The 23444-nt window shown below is 36.3% G+C and overlaps 1 protein-coding gene across 4 annotated transcripts in view; it reads right to left on the bottom strand.

Annotated features, from left to right (window-relative positions):
• MAP3K7 (mitogen-activated protein kinase kinase kinase 7) overlaps nucleotides 1–12210 on the bottom strand; it is an 81975-nt gene extending 69765 nt beyond the window's left edge. For 2 of the 4 annotated variants that reach the window (XM_001367301.4, XM_001367250.4), the window contains exon 1: nucleotides 11440–11891. In XM_001367301.4, the coding sequence (XP_001367338.1) occupies nucleotides 11440–11559 (120 nt within the window). In that variant the 5' untranslated portion in view covers nucleotides 11560–11891. Of the gene's footprint in view, nucleotides 1–11439 lie in introns of all 4 variants that reach the window. The other 2 variants (XM_007484327.3, XM_007484328.3) reach the window with 2 other exon arrangements.
• Nucleotides 12211–23444: the final 11234 nt, after the last annotated feature.

The following is a 23444-nucleotide window of genomic DNA, read 5'->3' on the forward strand; positions in this document are numbered from 1 at the left end:
TATTAAAAGGAATAAAGCATATTAAATATATTTGGCATACATTTAATATTATACATATAAAATAAACTTTTTTCAACTTTGAGTCTACACTAAACTTAAACACTAAAATAATCTTTCGTAACTCTAACTCCCCAAATCATGTCTATCCTATTGCAACATTTCATCATGGTGTAGCAGTGAATCTGGGTTCTTAAAGAGTATGCCAAAGATATACACGTTCTTATAGTCTACTAAGTTGAAAGGGCTTTGAGTATATGTTCATCTGAAGAAAAATCCAAATATTTTCATAGAATTTATTATCAAAAGATTGATTTTTTCCCCTTTTTTATTGATATGGTCAATTATGTTGATGGTTTTTCTAATACTGAACTGTTAATTGTAATCTATTGCCAAGAATATTGCAAACAGGAACAGTCAGGAATGTTAATATAGGAATGTTAAGTGGGGGGGTGGTGGTGGTGTTAATGAATTAATTAAGCCTAATAGAACCATCCTCATATTCCAGGTATAAAACCTACTTAATCATAGTGTATGATCCTTGTGATACATTGCTGTAACCTCCTTGGTAGTATTTTATTTTAAAATTTTGCATAAATATTAATTAGGGAAGTCTATAGTTTTCTTTCTGTTTTTTTTTTCCTTCTCTTCCTGTAACACTGTTTGTCTTTTTTTATCCTCAAACAATTCATCAAGACCATTAGGGTATGGAGGGGTAATTCTGGGGATTATTAGAAGGAGAGAGAGAGGGAGTGTGTGTGTATCTGTGTACTTTTGAAGGAGGCACTCTAATAAAATTAGGAGTGATTACCTTCCCCTCCCATGAGTTTAGGAGCTGCTAGTTCTAGTAAGAGTCCATCAAAAATGCATTGATTAATGGGTCTTAAAATATTTTGTCAATCAAGGGAAATATATTTAATCATGATTAACATAATGAGATTTTTAGTCATTTTGATCTTTCACTTATTTTGTGATAGTAAATTATTAGTGTAAGCAATTATGTTAATAGGCCCCTTAAAGAATAGTTTATTTGCTTTGTTCATTTAAATCCTATTGTTTGATATGTGTATACACACACAAATCCAAAGGACAGATACTATTAATTTCTGAAAATTTTAGTCACATGCACATAAGAAAATAAATTAAAGCAATCAGGTCAGGTTGCACTGCTATGTTTTTTTGTGGGTGGTGAAATCATAGACCACTTGAAAAAGGAAGTAAGTGCTATAGTGCCAACAAAGTGTTGATCAGAACAGGAAAACTTCATATCAAAGAAAAAGTACCAGCTTGCTATTTTATCCCTCAATAAGTATTTGTATTCAGAAAAGAATATATATCTACAATAAAAAGTCTGGGGAACAAACTTTTTTTTTTAAAACCATACCTTCTTATCTCAATAGTTCTAAGCCAAAAGTAAGCTGGGGTTAAGTGACTTGCCCAGGGTCATACAGCTATCTTGAAGCTTGATTCCAGACCTAGTGCTCTATACCCTGTGCTTACTAGCTGCCCCTCCATACCATTTTGCAGATGACTCATCAGTGATGACAAATACAAGTTTATTATTCAGATGTTCACTTGAACACTAGTTCCTGGTCAAGCTGTTTTACACAGTAGAATATAAGTGACTTAAGGATAGGGGCAGTTTTTCATTTTGTTTTTGTATACTCCTTTGCCTAATAAAATAACTGACAAGAATATATACTAAATAAATGTTTGTTGAATTGAAATTCTTGTGTTTATATTGTACCTCTAATTCTTTTGCATGTACTTATTACTTCCTAGTAACTTGGAACACAAAACTTTCACACAAAAGTACTCCATACTATTTCTGCTTATTTCAATAGGATTGTCAGATTCTAACTTGTTCTTGAGTTGCTTGTTCTATTAATAAACTATTTAGGTTATATAGTTATAATTGACTGTCAATTCATTACTAAAATATTGATTTCACTATTATAATAGAGTACTTCAGGATGTAGTTGATTTCTCATACTGAAATTATGCAAGTTAAGTAACAATTTTGTACATTAACTATAGTAGATGGAAGGAGATACAAAGTACCTACCCACACAGAGCTTGAGATATCAACAAATTATATTTATATAAGGCTTACAAAGTATTCGTAATGTTTCTGAGGTTCACAGTCCTCTTTTATAGATGTAGAGAAGTTAAGCGCCTTGCAGTTGGTCCCACAACTCGTAAATGACAGAGCCAGGCTTCAAATCCAATCTCCCATTCTTTTGACTATTTCACCTACATATAAGTAAATGGCCTAGAACAATTTTCTTGGTTAGTAAGCATATGTAGGTAGATCAATCAAAACATAAACATGTATTAATAACACTAATACTAATATATATGTATACTTCACCTTAAGGTTTGCAAAGCAATTTATAAATAACTCTTTTTATCCCAACAACAATTCCTATATGTTAGGAGCTATTATTAATCCCATTTAGTAAATGAGAAAAATGAGACAGATAGGTTAAGAGTTTTCACAGCTAGGAAATGTTGGAGGAAGGAGTTGAATTCCGGTTTTCCTGATTCTAGGCCAGGAATTCTATTTACCCAGCCATTTATTAGCTGTATTAAGCACTTGTTATCTACCAGGCACTATGATAAATGCTGAATTACAAAGAAATAGGAAAAACAGTTCTGGCCCAGATCTGGAGTTTTTAGTAAAACAATTGGGGATTATGAGAACAGAATGTTGTATGTGTTGTCTCATATATCAATTGTGTTTTTTTTTTGCTGAACCATTTTTCTTTGTTATAGGGGAATATTTAATTTGGGGAAAAGGGAACTATATATCTAGACATAACTATAATAAAAAAAACAAAAAGCATCAATAAATTGTTTTTGAAAAAGAAAATTTGGGTTTTTCCTAAGTCTGCAATTCAGTGAATATGACATTGTCGGCCCTGCAACTAGTAAATGACACATGTAGCTTTATTTTAAAAGGCAGATTATCTGGAATAGGGAAGCTGATAGACCTCAGCATTAAGTTCTGGGTATAAAATTTTGAGGACACTAAACAAAACAGTATATCTACTAAGATGAAAAAAGCCCAGGGTATAACAAAATATGGAGAAGACAAGAACATGGCAGTAGTTTTCAAGTATCTGAAGGCCTGATATTCAAAAAAGAGGGACTTGGTCTGCTTGGCCCCAGAAGCTGGAACTAGAAGCAATGGATAGATGATGCAGAGAGAATGACTGTACATGGCCATTTGTCAGGGGTGCTGCATAGATTTTGTAATATGAAAACGTTTCTTGAAAACAAGATAAATGCTTCTTTCTTAAAAATTGTTTAGCAATTTGGTTGAAGTTTCTCCAGGTTAGCAAGGGAAAGAGGTATGCATGAAGTCTACTCTCCTTTTTTTATCTTAAGTAGGAAAAAAAAAACTACACGTAAAAATTAGCAATCTAGTTGTCTAGGTTCCATGTTTGCCTCCAAATATGGTATTTCCAAAGTACTAGTTTGGATCCTCCAAAGTGATGAAAGTACTTAAGGAATCACATTTTGGTGGTTAGAGGATAAAATGCAATTTGTACTATAAAAGCCTGACATTTTGTTTTACTACTCATCTGTTAGATAAATAATTCCCTTTACTTTTCTGCTAAATTCAGGTAAGATTTCTCTACTATACTGAAATCCTATGATAAAAGATAAAATTTAAGCTTTTAATGGGATTAAGTTTATCTTCAGAAAGATCAAATGAAAAATTCTAATTAAAAAACCATTTTTACAAAGGAATTCTAATTTAAAAGATCAGAAATATTCCAATTACTTTATCTTTTTATACTTAAAATTGCAGAAGGTTGACTAAAGAAAGAAAACATTTTATCTTTGCTTAACTAAAAGTCTACAATCTCCCTAAAGAGTGTTTGTGTGTTCAAGTCTATAAGGAAATGAACATTTGTGGTTCTTTACAATTTCAAAGCAATATGGGAATATACTTGACTTTCACTATTGAAGCAGGAAAAATGACCAGTTTTTTCTAAGGAATAGTCTTTGTTCTACTTACTATTCTGTTTTAAAATTTCTTTCCTATGGATATTATTTTTGGTTAAAGTGTAAAATGCATGGAAACCAATTCAGACTTTTCCTATGATAGTGAAAATTCTTAAATTTGAGGGGTTTCTTAAAGATCATTAATTGAAAATACACATTAAAATAACAGATAGCTAGCTAGTAATGGATTTTAATATTATATCTATTTACATATGCAAATGCATTATGGTTTAAATAAAGTTTTAAAACTATCTATTATCCTCAAAATGCAATTTTGAAGCCTTTAAAAACTATTATGAAAATGATCACTTATGGTTGTACTGAATCTGCATTCCTTGTCAAATTGAGTTTCTTTGCTTTGTCAATTTCTACCTTGAACAATAGATTTAGGATTATAGCATCTATATATATCTAAGTATGGCTGGATGCGTGTCAGCCTTAGTAGATGGCTCTAAAGTGGGATTTTGTTGGGGCAGTGGAAAAGCATCTGAAGAAAAAAATGCATCATCTCTAGTGCAAATTGTTTTGTCATCAACTGAAAAAAAAAATGAGAAACACTGGTATACTTTCATCACAACTATCCTGTGAAGTAGAAATTGTAAAAGTTAGAATCTCAATAATAAAAAGATTATATTTTATGAGGTTTATTAAATGATCATTAGAAATCAAGGAATAAAGAAGATACAAAATAAAGACCACATGCCCATGGTTGATCAGTCATTTCAAACACCCACGTTGTTACACCACCAAGTTTGAGAGCAAAAGTAAAGCGATGGGACCTTCCACGTCCCCGCCTAATATTCCCTATCTGTAGGAAATACGTAATAACAGGAAGCCAGTGGGCTCCTGGGAAATGTAGCTCTTTTTCTAGGGTAACAGATTTTCAATTATACAAAATGCAAGTACTGTGATTCTCCCTTTTATAAATGATAAAACTGAGGCTCACAGAGGTTGAGTGATGTTTCCATGGTTACAAAATTATTAAGTGTTGAGTTGGGACTAGAAATAATCTGAATATGAGAACAGATGTATGGCACATGTAATGGAGTAAAGGATGTTGGATTAGTGGTAGAAGAAATTAAGCTTTTAGGAAAATATTTGAAATAGTAGATGGAGGAGATATTACAATAGGAATGAGCATTTTTAGCATCCCCAAAAAACTTAAAAAAGACAGTGAGTGGGGGCAGCTGGGTAGCTCAGTGGATTGAGAGCCAGGCCTAGAGATAGGAGGTCCTGGGTTCAAATCTGGCCTCAGACACTTCCCAGCTGTGTGACCCTGGGCAAGTCACTTGACCCCCATTGCCTAGCCCTTACCACTCTTCTGCCTTGGAGTCAATACATAGTATTGACTCCAAGACAGAAGGTAAGGGTTTAAAAAAAAAAAAGACAGTGAGCAATCTGCACTACTCAGGTAAATAACTCAGTCAATACTGGCTCCTCTTTACTTGTGGCAGTGTGATAGAACAGAATGTCTTAAAATGGTAAACTCAGACTTTACTGACAATTGAGGGAGACAACAAAATCTAGTTAAGGAGTAAATTATTTATTTTTCATCACAGGGATAAGTTTGTGCCAAAAAGGAGTTTTAATTTCATGCTCATATAAATAAAGGAATGGACATTTGACATATGTTTCTTTTAACAATTATCTCAGGGGACAGTTAGGTGAATTGGTGGATGGAGAATCAGGCCTAAGAGCCAGGCCTAGACAAGGGAGATCCAAGGTTCAAATCTGGCCTCAGACACTTCCTAGATCTGTGACATTATTCATTGGAAACAAAGATTCCAATTTTTCTTTTCCTCCCCTCCCCCCTCCCCCCCAACCTTTCCCTCTCCCATAGCCGATGCATGATTCCACTGGTTATCACATGTGTTGAAACTCTATTTTTAAAACAATACAAAACTTAAAAAAATTCAATAAAAGGTTAAAGAACTATAGTGCCTCCCTTCTAGGTCTCAAGTGATTATTTTGAGTAGTCATCACATCTCTTCTACAAAAATCTGAAAACAGAAATGTGAAGGAGTTATCTCTCTCTGAAAAGTATTCCCTCTACTTTAAAATAAGCAAATTTCATATATTCTTTTAATTATACATGCCAAAAAAAAAATAAAAACTCCAACAACCCTATAACATAGTATTACAGATGGCCAGAAAGTACACAGTTCTGTGTAGATATTAGCACGAAAGTCACACTATGCAAATCTGAAATAAATTTACTCTCTCTAGGATAAAAAACATTCTAAGTTAGATAATAATTTTAAAAAATACTCCAATAGTTTTTAAACTAGAAAATTGGCCCATAAATTTATCTAGGTAGGTTAAAATGTAATTGAAGACTACTTTTACATCTAATTATTTAAATAGAAATTTTAAAGACTATGGCCAGAAACATGTCTTTGTTAAGTACTTCTTAATTACTAAAAAAAAAAATATGTACATATATATATATATATATATATATACACACATATATATATATATATATACATATATATATATATATATATATACACATATACATATTTGGCAGTTAGGAACCAGAGCTTTTAACTTTGTTTGTCTCAGTTTTTTGTAGAGTATATGAATGAGCCTGCTGGTTATCTGCTTATCTGTATGGTTAGAAATTTGGAACAAGAACCAACAGCAAAGATCTTATACTTATTAGTTCAAGACTAGGGGCCTCCAACTATTTCAGAACTTTAAAATCTATTAATAAACATATGGCAGAGTAGAACTGCCATCTGCTGATGACAGTCTAGATATTATAAATGTGAAACTTTGATTAGACTAATCTTTGAATTTTTCAGTAGAAATCTTATTATGCATACAACCTCTGAACCATATATTATATATAGTATTTGACTTACTAGAGAGACAAATCTATGTAATCTCTTTAGACCAAAGGGATACAATATAAATACCTTTTCAGGGGTGGGGGAAGGGTTTATTACTTTTTTCATAACCATTTCATAATTTCCAAGAAAACCAAATTAATATTACTGTGGAAGCCCAAGACTACCACCTTAAATCAACAGATACCAATTTTAAGTCCCTCTGAGCTATAAACTTTATTTTGTTATTACAGTGGACCATATCCATAACAAATTATAGAATATGTAACAAAAGAAAAAAATCACAAGTTATTTTAGAATATAATTTCTTTTCTTTATAAACTGAAACCATTTAAAATTAGGTCATTGCAGTTCAAAAATTAAACTCCTTTAAGAGTACCCTATATAAGGTAGGTATGCATTTATATAAAAATTCCATTTTATATACCTTGGTTTTAATGTAGAAAGCATCAAAACCCACCTGAGAAATTCTAAGTTATGTAAGGGTTAAAATTTATGTTTGGACTAAATATAAGAGAATGTGGCTGCTGAAATTAATATATCTCAAGTCAAATGACTTTTAGCAGCTTTATTTACAAAATAGAGGGAAAGACTAAAGTAGAGAAATGAGAAAGAGGGTAGAGAAGGTACCTATCACAATAGATAATTACTCCTGCCCAGTGAATGACCACATGGGCTCCTCCTGCAATTAATCTCTCCAGAAGCCAGGAAAGGAGCCAGCCTTTTCACTCACCCACATGGTAGTCTGAAGGGGAAAATCCAAGAGCAGTCTTACCAGAAACTGTCTGAAGTCCCAAGCTGGAGCTCCTCCAAGGCCAAATTTGAAGAAGGAAGTACATTTGGACAGAAAGTTCAGGGTTTTTATAGTGCTTTTTCCATGTCCCTTCCTCCACTTTATGGGGACCAATTGCCATCTATAATTTTGCTTAGGACTGCCCAGGGGGCGGTTAGTTGTTTCTGAGTTGTCACCCACTTTAGCACATGGGTTGTGGACCTCCCACACTTAGGCATTAAGTAGGGTCTATATGCTTCTGATGATTAAATTTAAAAGTAGGAGAGGGGAGAGTTAATCCCTTCTTCACAGTTATTAAAGGTTCTCCAATACTTGGTCCTATATCAGAAATGACATTACTTACTATGACTCCTGCTTCTGTTCTAGCTAAATTCATCTATTCATATAGTTATAAATTCCATTTGTGTTCCAATGGGTCTGCTCAATTGCTACCTTTTATCTAGACTTTCATATTTCTCTTCATTAATGTTTCTTATTTCCTTCAAAATCTAATTCAAAACTGGGCAAATAATCTTGACAGAGGAATCCATTTAACACTTAAATATTTGGTTTGTGTAATATTGACTTGCAGTTGATCAACTGAGATAAGAAAGACATAGAAAGATCATGACAACTTTCTAAGGACTTGAAAGCTTTTAGTACTATCATATGGAAGACCTGTTTTCTGCTTAGTTTCAGCAAATATAACTAGGCATAATGGATAGAAGTAACAGATGCCCAGATTTTGCTTTTATAGATTCAAATAAGAGTTGTCCAAAAATGTAATAAAATGACTCAAGTGGTAGGCATTTACTTTTGGTCTTCAAACACAGACTGTAGGTTCATTCATTGGTTGGGAGTGCGATAGAGGGGATTCCTATTTGATTATGAGCTGGAATTTCTTCCAACTCCAAGATTTCATGAAACTTTATTTTGCACAGCTTGAGCAATCATTTCTCATGTATTTTATTTCCTCAACTATACTGTAACTTCTTTATCAACAGAAGTCTTCTTGTAATTCTATTATAATTTTCTATACACAAAGTAGAAATTTAATAACTGTTATTGAATAGTCACCCCCCAGGCCCCACCCCCAGGTCTAGTTATAAATTCTGTAGTAGAGATAGAATGGAAGATTTAGAGTCATCAATTCCAGATTCAAATTCCAGCTTTGCCAGATATATACTTTGCCTTTTATAGCAATTCGAATTCAGATACGGCAGTTCTCTATGGTGAATGTTTTTTAAATTATAATGTTTATATGTGACACAACTTTTGTTCTCAAAAGTATATGTGCCTCAATGAGGTAAAAAAAAGATACAAAAACTCTTGTTTCAGAAAGTAAATTCCTTTGAAATAACAATGAAGTTGTGCTATTGCTTCTTAAGGGTTAGCTGGATTTTAATAATCAATATGTTAAAATACATTTTATTATTTCCCCCCCACAAAATAACGTTTTTTTTCTTGTCTGCCTGAACACAAGTAAATAACAATATGATCAGTTTTCTTATTAAAACATGAGAGAATTGGACTAAAGTTTCTTCAATAAGTTACATATTAAACAAAAAATTCAGTATATGATAAAGCTGTGATATTCTATTTTAAATACTAATAGTAATTTACATTACAGAATAAGTATTGTAAGTATGAAAGCTGAAGATGTACTTAAGTGACTGGGAACATGTCAGTATAACATGTGGTTCTTTAAAATACTTCTAATATAGGAAAACCATAAGATCATGTATTCAGAGGTGATATCAGGGCTTTAGAGGTCATGTAGATTAATACATTTATCTTATGGATGAAGAAACTGAGAGTCAGGAATGTTTATCAACTTGGTCTAAGGTTACATGGGCAGAAAAAGGCTTTGAAACCATAGAAAATCCTCTGACTTGAGTTAGTACTCTTTTCTTTTATATAAAAATTTTAAACCCTTACCTTCCACTTAAGAATCAATACCATATATTAGTTCTAAGGCAGAAGAGAGGGCTAAGAAATGGGAGTTAACTGGCTTACCCCAGGGTCATAGAACTAGGAAGTGTTTGGGGCCAAGAGGTCATATGTGAACCCAGGATATTCCATCTGTAGGTCTGGCTCTCAATCCAGTAAGCCACCTTATCTGCCCTCTAGAACTCTTTTCAAGAAGAGTTCTCATTGTCTAAAAAAAATTTTAAGCTATTTAGTTGAGTGCAAATATAAATTTCCTTAAAACCTTCCACATGTCTAACTTTTAATTTTTTCTTTATGTATAATTTGTTGTTTTGGTCTGATTCTATGATTTCATTACTGTGAGGAATTCCTTGGGAGGAAAAAAATCCCACTACCAAGGCAAAAAATTGGGTAAAATATGTATCTGTTTTTGCTTTTCTTCTTCTAAAGCTGCATCTGTTTACTACACACACACACACACACACACACACACACACAATCTCAATCACATCTTTGCTAGCTAGCTAGACAAAAACTAGAGTACTAACTTTATTATACAGTACAAAGAAAAACTGAAGTACTGTTGTAATGAAGGGATAGATGTAGATCTCCTAACAGTAACACAGTAAGTTTCCTTTTTAAAAAAATTCTAGACCAGAATTATGAGGTTTCTTTACATAATTCTGTGCTCTTTTTGGTGCTCTATGGATTGCATACAAGAAAGGATCATTCATGTGAACCATGAATGATAATCATCTTAATCTTTAATTTTAGGAATCCCCATTTTGTATAGCATGTTTCCACTCCATATTCACATTCAAGGATTAGTTTGATTTATAACAAAGCCTAACTTTACACAACAGATTCGTTTCTTTAAGTGTCACACAACACAATTTTTGTAAAATCAAACAGCACAGAGGGGACCTCAGAATATGTAATTTAATCCTTTTAGTTTACAGAGTGGGAAAGAGGTTCAGAAAGATTGTTACTTTCAGACAAATAATATGTAAGCATATTTTAAATGTAGTTAGAGAATTTATAAGTTTACTTTGTAACAAAAGTAGTTAAACTCCACTCTCAATTTCTTTTTCTCCAGCCTCAAGCTTTCAATAAAAGGCACCACTTAGACTGTTGATAACCTGTCATTTTTGATTCTTTCTTCTTACTGTAAACCAACAATCCAAATTGTTCACTGCCATTATCTCCTCCAAGTTCCTCCTTGCTCTGGCTCCCTTTTAATTTAATCATAAAATAAGGGGTTTAAATGAAATGAGCATTAAGGTTCCTTTAATATCGAAAATGTAGGCTCTCCACTAATAGCTAACTGCTAGTTTATCTTCTCTCAGATTTGGAGTCAAAGAAAAATCTGGTGCAAAACCCAGCCAGCACTGTTACTAAGTCACTTACCAGTGTGACTGGGAAAGTCAGGGAACATTTCTCTGGGCCTCAGTTTCCTCATTTGTAAAATGAAAAGGTGACTAGCTAATTTCAAAATCTCGCTCGAAATCATATGACCTAACTAGCTATTACTGCTATGCGAATACAGCACTTAGTTTAACTGGACCTTTTTTAGAATTGGGGTGCAGGAGCAGCGGAATTGGGAACCAATCGGTAGCCGTAGGAACGTTTTCTCCACCATACACAGGGGTCTAAATTGTGTAGAGTTTACAGAAAAAAGGAAACTAAATCGTGCTCGAGAAAGCCTGAAGCAGGGGAAAGCAGAGAAGATCCAACAGCTTCAACCCCTCCCCTTCTCCCACTTCCTGGACCCCTCAAGCTCCAGCCTTAGAGCTGCGGAGTAAGACTAGACCCAAGGAGTCCAGTGTAAGGCAGGCAGACAAATAAGCAGGGAGGGAGAAAGGGCTCGACGCTCACCTCTTCCACCTCGATCTCCTTATAATCGATTTCTTCGAAGCGGAGGACCTGTGAGGGGGTCTCAATCATCTCACCCGCAGAGGAAGAGGAGGAGGAGGAGGCAGCGGAGGCAGTAGACATGATCCCTCTCGGCAGCCGGGGGGCCCTGTCAGGAGACCGCCCCGACAGTCCGGAGGTCTGCGTCCTCCGTCGTCCGGACCGACCTTCAGCCCGGACAACGACAGTCCGGGGACCCGGGGGCCCGGGGAGCCGTGGTGGGGGTAGCGGCCGAGGCCGTCTTCCGGCTCGGGCTCAACGGCGCTTTCCGGTCCGGGCTGGGGGAGAACCCGCCTCCCGATTTTCCGGTTCCGGTCTGAAACCTAGTAGTCTCGGCGCGCTGTACCCTGGGAGTAATAAAGGAAAAGAAAGTCTTGGAGGCAGCTGGGCAGTTCTAGTCCGAGCCTTCAGAAGTAGTGTCGCGAGCCTTGGGTTGCAGCCCCAAGTTTCTAGATGTAGATCCCGCGATAGCTGCTGTGCCGACCAGAATAAAGAGCGCGAATGGACGCTTTTTGGCTGGCAGTTCTACAGGAGATGAATAGCGTTTTGTCTTTCTAGGACTAAGCGCGGGGTGGACATGGAGGGGGTGGGGGGAACCTGGGATAGTGGAACCTGGCACTTCTAAATTGAACTGAATAACTGTTTCTCTTCCTAATTTGGGAAGAATTTTCCTAATCCCGCCTCTTGAGCACGCCGTATGGGTAGTAGAGGGGCAGCTGTGCGGAGAAGAAAGCCGAGGCGTAGGAGAAAGGGACCTTTTTATGCGCTCCCTTAATAAACATGCATATCCCTCCCTGGCATTCGATCGTAATTCCTGGGAACACAGAATGTGTTTCCTCCACTTAATGACTGTGACAAAAGCAGTAAACCAAGTGGCAATATTTGTTGATCATTCTGTCTGGTGACTAACACCATCTGATGCCAAATAAGCCTAGACCAGGGCTTCTGTGTCCAAAAGTCAATAATGGAAATAGGGTAATTGGGACTCGGGGCTCCCTGTCTCCCACCAATAATACTTCCTCAAATTCTTAACAGTTTTGAGTTATCCCTTCCCGGAAGAAATCAGTCAATCAATTAGTAGCTGGCTGGTGATGTTTAAATCCCCTGGACAAATCACTTAACCTGTTTGTCTCAGTTTCCTCATCTGTAAGATATGTAATGTATAAAAATAAGGTATAAAATTTAAGTGTATGATAATAATACCACTACTTGTGAGGATCAAATGAGATAATTGTAAAATGCCTGAAAGTTAGGAAGCCCTACATTATTTTTATTGTTAGTATTATTATTATCAGGTTTACTACCTGTCAGGTACAGTGTTAAGAACTGAAGATACAAAGTAAGGGAAAAACAGTCCTTGAACCTTACATACTAATAGGGAAGCATGTAAACTAACTGCTACACACAATACTTATAAACAATAGATAGGAGGGCAAAAGAAGAGAAAGATCTAGCAGCTGAGATTACCAGGAATGATCTGAAGGAGGGAGAGGATTAATCTGAGACTTGGAGGAAGCTGGGCTTTGAAGGATGCAAAGAGTTCGAGAGAGGTGTTTCAGACATGATGAACAGATGTAAACAACGATTTAAAGCAGTATTTAAAGTGTGGAGATGATTAAGAAGATTGAAAGTACAGGAAAGAAGTCAGGTTTGAAAAGCTTTAACTGCTGAAAAAGGGCTTTATATTTGATCTTGGAGCTAATAGGGAGCCATTAGAATCTACTGAGTGGTGACTGGGATGACATGGTCAGACTTGCACTTTAGGAAAATCATTTCCCTAAATGAGTGGAATATAGATTTGAATGGGAAGAGATGAGGTAATAATACAGGCAGGTGATAACTGCTTAAACTAGGGTGGTGGCTATATGTGAATAGAGAGCAGAAGAAACACAGGAGATATATATGGTAAAAACTACGATTTAGTATCATTAAATATGTGGAGTGAGTTAGAATGTGGCTTAGAGGACATCACTACCATTGTGAATCTGGCAATATGGGTGAGGTGTTCCTGCAAAAATAATGAATTCTTCTTTGAGTATACTGAGTTTGAGATGCATTTGGGATATCAGTTAAGGAAGTCTGAGATTGTTCTCTGTGCCCTATGTGGAAGAGGCATGAAGGAAGAGAGAATTTTCATGCAGGCAAGACAGAAAGCTGGGGACATCATCTGTCAATCAAGGTGAACATTCCATTTGGAATGTTCCCAGGAAAAACAGTTGGACACTAGCTAGCAGATGAACTGGGAGATTTCCTTGGTTTCTGACCAAGGGAGAGACTGGATTCTTCTGACCTAGACTGAGGTTTTGGTGTGGTTGATATTGGTAACTGACCATTATATACTGGGCTGATTAGAAGAAGACAGAAGACAATCAATTGTCCTTCATAACTCCCTGACAGACTTTTGTGTCACAGCTGTGACAGAATTGACATTTCTCAAAATCCTCCTAACCCTCATTATAGACTAGGGATAACTCCATCCTGCTCACTCCATCTTCTATCCTTGTCCTGTTGTTCCCAATAAACCCCCTTACTTGAGAAAGGAAGAGAAAAGAGTTTTTCCTCATAAACCTCATAGTCCACTGAGGGAAGGAGGGGGGAGGGGCGAAGCTAAAGGCTTCAGAAGAGGGTGGTGAAGGGAGGTATTGCAGGAGGAGGAGGGTAGGAAAAATATTAATCAGTTAGCCATCTAGGGAATTGATAGACACCCTCAAGTATTCCCCTAGTATATCTCTCTCTATTACAATTGGGTACCCTGAAGTTTCCCCTAGTATCTCTCTAATCAAGCCAGAGTATCTATTTACTACAACTTCAAGCACCAGTATCATTTCTAATACACCTACAAATTAGAAGAACCTAATTTCTCTGCATACTTGCTGGGAAGGTAATTTCAGATCTGACCAGGCATAACAATATTATTATTTAAAACTTTTCCCCTTATTGTATTATAGATGAGGCCAGTACTCAAGAATTATTACCCCTAACTTTCACAGTTAAGAGAACAAGCACAGAGAGAGGCTTAAATAAACTGCCCAGGTCACAGAGTAAGCAAATATTTAAATCAACGTTGAAAACAGCTTTGGTATTGAAGTTTTGGATTTGGTAACATGATTTGGGTTTGAATGTAGATGGCTACATAGTTCTCATGTGATCTTGAGCAAGTCACTTCACTTCTCTGTTTCAGGTTCTTCATCTGTAAAAGGAAGTTGAAGGAATAAGACTATATAATCTTTTAGGCTCCTGTCAAGATCTAAAATCCTAAAACTATGAATACTTGGCATATAACAACATTTTAATCTTTAAATTGTAATGCTTAATTTGATACATTTGGTCATACCATAAAATGATACCAGGTGCTTTTGCTGCACACTTAGCTAAGTTAGTCTTTGGACAAACATAGTCCCTCTGCAATTCTTATTCAGATCCATTACATTTTGATAGGATCTATTAGAAACTTGTGTTCTACTTGCATAGACCTTAAAAAAACTTAAGGTCACCATGCTTTAATAAGCACCCAGAATAGGGTGAGCCTTTAACTTGGCACTTTTACACAGTTTTTTCTTTTCTTAAAACTCAAGTAATTATAATAGTTATAGATATACATGCAATATAGTCCTCATAAAACTAAAGCTCTACAACTGCTTATCTTATCATTCAATTTCCATTTGCTTTCATTCCTTCTTTTCCTCTGTGGCTCAGAATTGAGATTATGTGTTGCATTCTATATATTCCATATAAAAGCTTCCCCAGGATCTTTGCTCTTCATAATTCAAGTACCTTTACAAACTGGTTTGACTTTATAGAAAAATAAGAGAGGAGAGATTTTGCATTTAGAAGAGAAACCAGTCTCTTGGAGAGATCAGCTGATGAGAGAATGGAGGAAGGACAAGGAGAAAGCTGAGGATTTCAAGGAAGAATCAGAACTTTGGAGCCAATGGACAGGAGGGAGGGGCACTTCTAGCTTGGGAGGTAGAGGAGAAAGGTGGATCTCCTGAAAGCTGAGAAAGAGTCCATCCATTTGAGCCCCATTTTCCCCTCTAAGACCCTGAAATATCTCCACTAAGACTCTCAACTACAGCTATCTAAGATCTTCAAGAAGGATTGTGGATTTGGACTTTGATCATAGCCATCCAGATCCTTCCCAGAGACATTCTCTCTTTCTCCCTTACTTGTCCTTTAATTCATACTTTTAAAGTTTAGTTTATTTAAGAGTATGGGCAAGAAAGCAGTTGGCAAAAAGGAAAGGCCAGGGGTGAGAAGCCTTTGGCCTCCAGATTCTGAAAGGCCAATCTGCAAGAGGGGAGAATCTTTAGGGCTTCTTTTTTCCCACTTCCCATTTTCCTCCCTTGTACCCCTGCCATCACCTTTCCTACTACAATCTCAATAAATAATTTGAAATTTAGGACTTTGGGTTTGGGCCTGTCTCTAAATAATATAACAAAGGGGATTAGGATTTGAAATCATAGAGACAGGATTTCAAGCTGAAATCCTGTCCTCTCCTGTGACCTCTCAAAAGCCTGGGAGTGTCACACTTCTTACCAAGAGAGGGTTTGATTTCCAGACCCCAGTAACTCAGTACTCTCTGACCAAGGAAACTGACATCTCCTTGGCAGTTGATCATTTCTAAACCCCTGAAAGGCTGACAGGTAATGTCCCTTTGGGAAGCAAAATTATGAAGGATCATCTTGCCTCTCAAAGATAGATTTGACCTCAAGAGCCCTGGGCTCCTCTGAGGGAGGCATCTCAACATCTTATAGAGGCAATCTCACTCTAGTCTTCTGTCCTCTATCTCCCAGATAACACCCCTGTGGAGCCATACCCTTTGTCAAAAGGGACAGGACCTGGCTTATCTCTCCCCATAAGTAAGGAGGAGAGAAACAACTCTTTCACTTTCTTTCACCCCTTTTCCCTCCTTCCTCCCATCTCCACCATTACAGTTACCATTCTAACCTTTTTTTCCCATTGCTTCCTTTATGAGCCCAGCACTACTAACAAATTACTACCCATGAAAGTTCTATACTTTTCCACCTCTGTGTGGAATACATTAAAATCTTTCTCATACTTAAAGTCTTAGCTCAATAGTCATTTCTTCCAAGAAACTTTCCCTAATTTCCAACCCTTCCCCCTCAAATTTTAAGAAATATTTTGCTTTTCATTCATGGACTTACATTATTTTGTTCCTCTACTCTTATTAATTCTCAGTCACTTCTTGTTTACTGGCCGCTTCATTCCTGACTCTAAACATGCCCATGTTGCTCCTATCCTCAGAACACCCTCACTTGATTTGTCCATTCTTTCTAGTTATCATACAATATATCTTTCCTGATTTTTTTTTTGGCCATCTCCACTTTCTTTCTTCTTCTTAACTGTTTACAGTTTGGCCTCCATTGTTATCATTCAAGCAAAATTTCTCTCTCCAAAGTAAGTAATGATCTCTTCATTGCCTAATCTAATAGTCTTTTCTCAATTCTCATTCTTCCTCACCTCTCTTCAGTATTTGACACTGTTGATCTCCCTCTATTCTTGGATACTTTCTCCTTTCTAAATTGTCATTACAGTTTTGGTTCTCTTACTCAGTCCCATTTGCTAGCTCTTTAATCAAGTCATGCCCACTAACAGTGGGTGTCTACTGAGACTCTCCTAAAACTCCTATTAATGTCTTACTTGGTCTTACTCTTTGTGCTGGGCCTTGGAAGAGATACAAAAAAATAAATTAAGATATAGTCTCTGTGCTAATTGGGCTTACAATATAATCACAATATATGATATACACAAAACTAGTGAATGAACTAGCATTTATTAAGCACTTATTATGCTAAGCACTAGGTTAATCAGTGGTAATACAAAGAAAGGCAAAAAAAAAACCAACTCCCCCCCTAAAAGAGCCACTTCTTATAAGAAGCTCATAGTCTAATCAGAACAATAAAAAAATCATTGATATCTTAGAGAAAGCAGTTTCAACTGAATGAAGGGATAATCAGAGGAGAGGAAGTGGGGATAATGGCTAGTAGAGATGGGCAGGTTGATGGAAGTTTTTAAGAATATGGAGGGCAACTAGGTGGTTAAGAAGATAGAGAGCTAGGCTTGGAGACAGGAAATCCTGGGTTCAAATGTGACCTCAAACACTTCCTAGCTGTGTGACTTAACCTCAGTTGCCTAGCCCTTTCTGTTCTTCTGCCTTAGAACAAATACCTAATATTGTTTCTCAGAGAGAAGGTATAAGTTAAAAAAAAAAGAATGGAGAAAGACAGGTATGTTCGTAGGCAGCAGGGAAGCATACATTAAAGAGAGTAAAGATAAGTGAGAGAGTAAGTTGATAGAGGGGCTAGCTGTTGAGATGGGATTGGAATAGGATCAAGGGTATGTGTAGAAGAGTTTGCCTTGTTAAAGAAAAGGGCTACCTTTTCATATGAGACAGGGTAGGTAGTAAGGGAAGGTATCTGAATGTGAAATAAGGAGGGAAAAGGGAGCTCTTTGAATGATGGCATGATTTTTTTTTTTCAGTAAAATATGAGCTAAGGTTCTCAGCTAAGAGGGTGGGAGGAGAGAGCACTGTGTTAAAAGACTAGAAAAGTTGTTGTGGTGAGTAGGAAACTGATAAAAGAACTATTAAAGGATTGTCTTGCTACAGTGAGGACACAGTTGAGATTATGTAACATAGATTTAGAGTAGATTCCATAAGCCTGGTTTTGTGTTTTTCTTCAGCTCTCTTTAAGAACCTGTGAATAGGACCAAAGGCACATAGTAAGAGTAATATAAGGTTGGGCTTTTGGAAGACACTATTGGTGTATAAGGAAGCAAAGGACTTAAGTATACCTAGTAGTGTAGAATCATAAGGCAGAGGGAAAGACAGAATAATGATTAGGATCAGATAAAAGAATTTGAGGGTTCATGAACTTGAGGAGGGAACCAGAACAGGACACAATTTTAATGCAATGTGGAATGCTTGTAGGTGATGCTAAGAATTATGATTTGACTCTCTCTAAGTAGCTGATATAGAGTGGAAGAGTATGTCATGGGAAATTACTAAATAGAGGAACTGAGAAATTAGGTTACTTGAAAGATTATCAATATGAATATTGAAGTTATTTAAACATTAAACTAAATTGATACTGGTGCTTAGCTTCCATGGAATTTATTAATATTTACTTGAATAAAAAAGGACAGATAGATATAGAACTATTTAAGTCTATTTTAATCTTGTCATGTGGCCCTCCACCTCATGGTTCTCTCTTGGTCACTATCCTTTCACTGCCTTGTCCAAGGCAGTAGAGAAAGAATACCTCCTGGAACCCCTTCTTTTATCTTCTCCTTTACCCCTGGACCTGTAACCTTTATATTTTGGGTCATATATCTAGGTCACTATCCCCCATGACCTATGTTTGGAATGCTTTCATGTGATATCCAGTCACATGATGTAAAGCTAGCCGTCTGGAGACACAGGTAGGACGACCCCAGTATGTGATTTCTGGGAGAGTGGGGGGGTTTCCCTTCACACAGTACCCTAGTATGGGGAGGACAGAAAGACCCTGAAGTTCAGAAACAAGACTGGATTCATTGAATAAAGAAGAGAATGTCTTGGGAAGTGGTAGATAACAGATCACCAGTGATGCTATTGCCGACGCATCACTCACAAAGGTATTCCAAAGTAAATGTTTTCTGATTGCTGTGTAGGAAGATGGTGGAATAGAGAATGAAAATTTTTCACTTTCCCAATACCCCCCACAATAAAAAATGACTTTATAGAATCAGTGCAAAAAGGAGCAAAAATAAATGAGTCAGAAATGAAATTAAGCAGCCAAGGATGACTAGGGAGGAAGGTCTCTGACTTCCCTGATTTCAGTTGCATCAGATATCATAAACATCACTGAACAAACCATTCAGAATCAACAAGCAGCAGGCACTGAAGACAGGAGCAGCAGCCTCACTTTGTCTGTTGAACCTGGGAGCTTGCATCCTGGTGGAGGATAATGGTGGAGTTAGTAGGCAGAGGGCCTTAGGAGCAATTATGCCCACTATAGCATTAGCTCCAGATATCCCTGCTGGCCCACAACTAGTGGTTGACAGAGCAAATACCACAGAGTAGACAAGCACAAACACCTGAGGACAGGACTTTTGGCCTTATCCATATGCTAGACCTGGTAGTTTACATTCCAGTAGAGTCAATAGGCAGCAATGGCTATGTGGGCTACAGACTAGACCACTGAAAAGGAAAGGAATTCAGGGGCCCAAGTTCCCAAGTGGAATAGATACCTGCTCTATCCCAGTCTGTGGTATCAGGAGAAGAAGAGTAAGGAAGGAGCATACATCAATAAGTGTGGGTTTTCATTGTCCTCTGAGTTTAAACCCAGGTCTTCTCTGTCCCCACAATAGCTAGTTTTTTACTCCTTTGCTTACTCATTTTTTATTTTAAATTTTAGCGGCCAGGCCAATAGGTTTAATTATTAAACTTTATGTGAGAGTCCCAGGGTGTTAAGTCCTAGGGAGTTAAATAGTAGTGCCTCAGATGTAGGGATTTTTTTTCTTTGTTATTTCCTAGCCCCTATTTAGTTCTTCCAATTTATATAATCCAGGATCAGGTATAAATCCCTAGGACTCAGAGGACAGTGAAATAAAACATCTACTTCTAAAATGGCAAAGAAAAATGTTCAATAGTTACAAGCTCAAAAAGAGCTTTTTGAAGAGTTTAAAAAAGACCTCAAAAACCAAAAGAAAGAGGTTGAAGAAAAAGGAAAAAAATAAAGTCAATGCAAGAAAAAAACTATAAAACAATTACTCAAATGGAAAAAGAGATTCTGAAACTGATGGAAGAAAATAATCCTTTAAGAACTAGAACTGGATAAGGGGAAGCTAACTGCTTCTTGAGTCAAGAAGAAATAATAAAGCAAAATAAAAAGAATGAAATAATAGAAGAGAAAATAAAACATCTTATCACAAAACAACTGATGTGGAAAATAGAGCACAGAGACACAATCTAAGAATTGTTGGACTCTTGGGAAGTTCTACTCCAAAAAAGGGTTTAGAAACCATAATTCAAGAAACCATCAAGGAAAGCTGTATAAGGGTTAAATAGGGGTTTTGACAAAATAAGAGAACAGCTTTTAGTAATTTAATTTTTAATGAGAATATAGTAGTGTTATAAATTAACATTATCTCTTTAAGCCAGAGAAAAGAAAATTTCTAGCAGTTTTTAACAATTAACAATTTAATTTAATTAAAATAGAGATAGTAAAAAGAATATAGCAAAATGAATATAGTAGAGAAATATAGGAAAGAAGTAAAGAAAATTTCCTAATGTCTATACTAATTATCCTATAACTCCCTATAATTACTACCTACAACTGCCTATATATACCTATAACTGCTGTTAGAGAAAGTCCAGCTGATCACCCTTCAGCTCAGCTCACCAGGCAGAATCTATCTATATCTATCTATCTATCTATCTATCTATCTATCTATCTATCTATCTATCTATCTATCTATCAATCTATCAATCTATCAATCTATCAATCTATCAATCTCCCAACCACCAACTAATCACCTACCCACACCACCAGCAAATAACATCCAACAACCAACTCATGCCCAGCAGCCAACTTCCCCACAACTGTCAGCCCTCAGTCTTAGCAACTCCCCCAACTGTCAGCAAGAGACCACTTTAACTGTCAGCAGCTGACAGTTGTGTTTTTTTTAAACCCCTTACCTTCCGTCTTGGAGTCAATACTGTGTATTGGCTCCAAGGCAGAAGAGTGGTAAGGGCTAGGCAATGGGGGTCAAGTGATTTGCCCAGGGTCACACAGCTGGGAAGTGTCTGAGGCCAGATTTGAACCTAGGACCTCCTGTCTCTAGGCCTGGTTCTCAATCCACTGAGCTACTCAGCTGCCCCCTAGCTGACAGTTTTTTATCCATTTCCTCCCTCACTTCCTGTATCTATGGTTCCTCTTTCCTGTCTCTATAGTTTCTCCTTTCTGTCTTTATGGATGCAAAAATCCCAAGTAAAATACTGACTAGAAGACTACAACAATATATCACAAAGATTATACATTGTGACCAAATGGGATTTATATAGTGTTAGGATGGTATTAGAAAATAACTATTGTTTTATTAGTTTAGAGATAAAAAGTAGAGTGCTGGCTTGAGAAAGAATTGGAGTTTGAAGCAGAGCTGAGAGAGCATGTTGATTTCAGATATTGACAGTTATAACCAGTTTTCTGTGTCAGTTTCTCTGACAGGTGGGAGTTGGTCTCTGGCAGTTGGCAGAGACACATACTGAGAGATTCTCTCTCAGGGCTGGAAGAGGTAACATCTTTTCCTCTCTCTCTGTCTGAGGGAAAGACCTAAAGGAGCTCAATGTTTTCCTTTCTCAGCTTGGGAAACACTATTGACTATCTATTGTGGTTTTTCTAGATTGACTTAACTCTGAGAAGACCAAAGAAAGATCTGGTCTTTGGTTAGGACTCAGAGTCCTAATTTGATTCTTGTTAAGACTCAACCATCTAGCCTTTGCTATTTTATAATTTGAAGGTGAAGTTAAAAATTATAAGGATAATAGTGGTAATTTTTATTTAGATAGTATAAATTTGGGTTACTCAGATCAGGGAGGATTAGTGTAGCCTGTGAAACACATGAGAAGTGGTTCTTTGTGGATCCAGGGAGTTTATTTGGGTGGATTTAGAATCTCTTAGAATTAGAAATCCTTTTTTATCCTTACATATATTTCAATAAATATTTTATTTTTATAATAAGAGTCTCTTTAGCATCCTTGTGCCTGGCCCTGAAGGGAGGTTCACATTTGAGCTTCACTTTATCACTGAAGATACTTTTGATTACATCCATCAAAAGTATCCAAATAGTTTTGAACTGGTATTGGTGAGTTTTCTATCTATATTTATGTAGCTTGTCATCATTATTTTATTTTTACAATAGAGATGCAGGGATGATTAAATATAAGGAAAACTGTCAACATAATTGATTATATTAATAACAAAAGTAATAAAAACCATACAATTATATCAATAGATGCAGAATAAACCTTTGACAAAATACAACACTCATTCCTATTAAAAATACTGAAAAGCATAATTATACATGAATTTTTTCTTAAAATAATTATGAAGGTCCTAGCTAAAACCATCAGCAACTATTATTTGTAATGGGTATAACATAGAAGCCTTTTCAATAAGAACAAGAGTGAAACAAGGATGCCCATTATCAACAATAATTTTTTAACATAGTATTAGAAGTGCTAGTAAAAGCAATAAGAGAAGAAAAAGAAACTGAAAGAATCAGAATTGGCAAAGAGGTGATAAAACTTTCTGTTTGCAGTTAACATGATGGTATATGTGGAAATCTTAGAGATTCAGCTAAAAAGTCAGTTGAGACTTCTAGGTTGTAAGCTTGGTGAACTGGAAAGAGGTTATTGCTTTCTGAAGTAATAAAGAAGATAAAAAGAAGGGAGGATTTAGGGGGAAAGATAATGAGGTCAGTTTTGGGAATGTTGAGTTTAACATAATTACTAGACATCCAGTTTGAGATGTCTAAAAGGGAGTTGATGTTATGAAACTGGATTGGGGCAAGATAGGTAGATTTGAAAATCATTAGTATTGAGAGTAATCTATGGGAGTTGAGATTATCAAATGAAGTAGTATAGAGTGAGAAGAGAAGTCCAAGGACAGAATCCTGAGGGACACCTACATTTAAGAGGGTGGAATATGGAAAGGATCCAGCAAAAGAGACAGAGAAGGAGTGATCAGATAAATAGGAGGAAAACTGGGAGAGTGTTGTCATGAAAACTAAGAGAGAAGAAAGCATTAAGAAAGAGAGAGTAATCAACAGTGTTAAAAGCTGCAGAGAGGCCAAGGAGAGTAAGGATAAAAAATACTCATTGGATATGGCAACTAAGAGATCATTAATAACTTTGAAGAGAACAATTTGATAGAATGATAAAGTTGGAAGCTGGATTGTAAAGAATT

Source organism: Monodelphis domestica, chromosome 2 (genome assembly GCF_027887165.1).
Source record: "Monodelphis domestica isolate mMonDom1 chromosome 2, mMonDom1.pri, whole genome shotgun sequence".
Lineage (NCBI taxonomy): Eukaryota > Metazoa > Chordata > Mammalia > Didelphimorphia > Didelphidae > Monodelphis > Monodelphis domestica.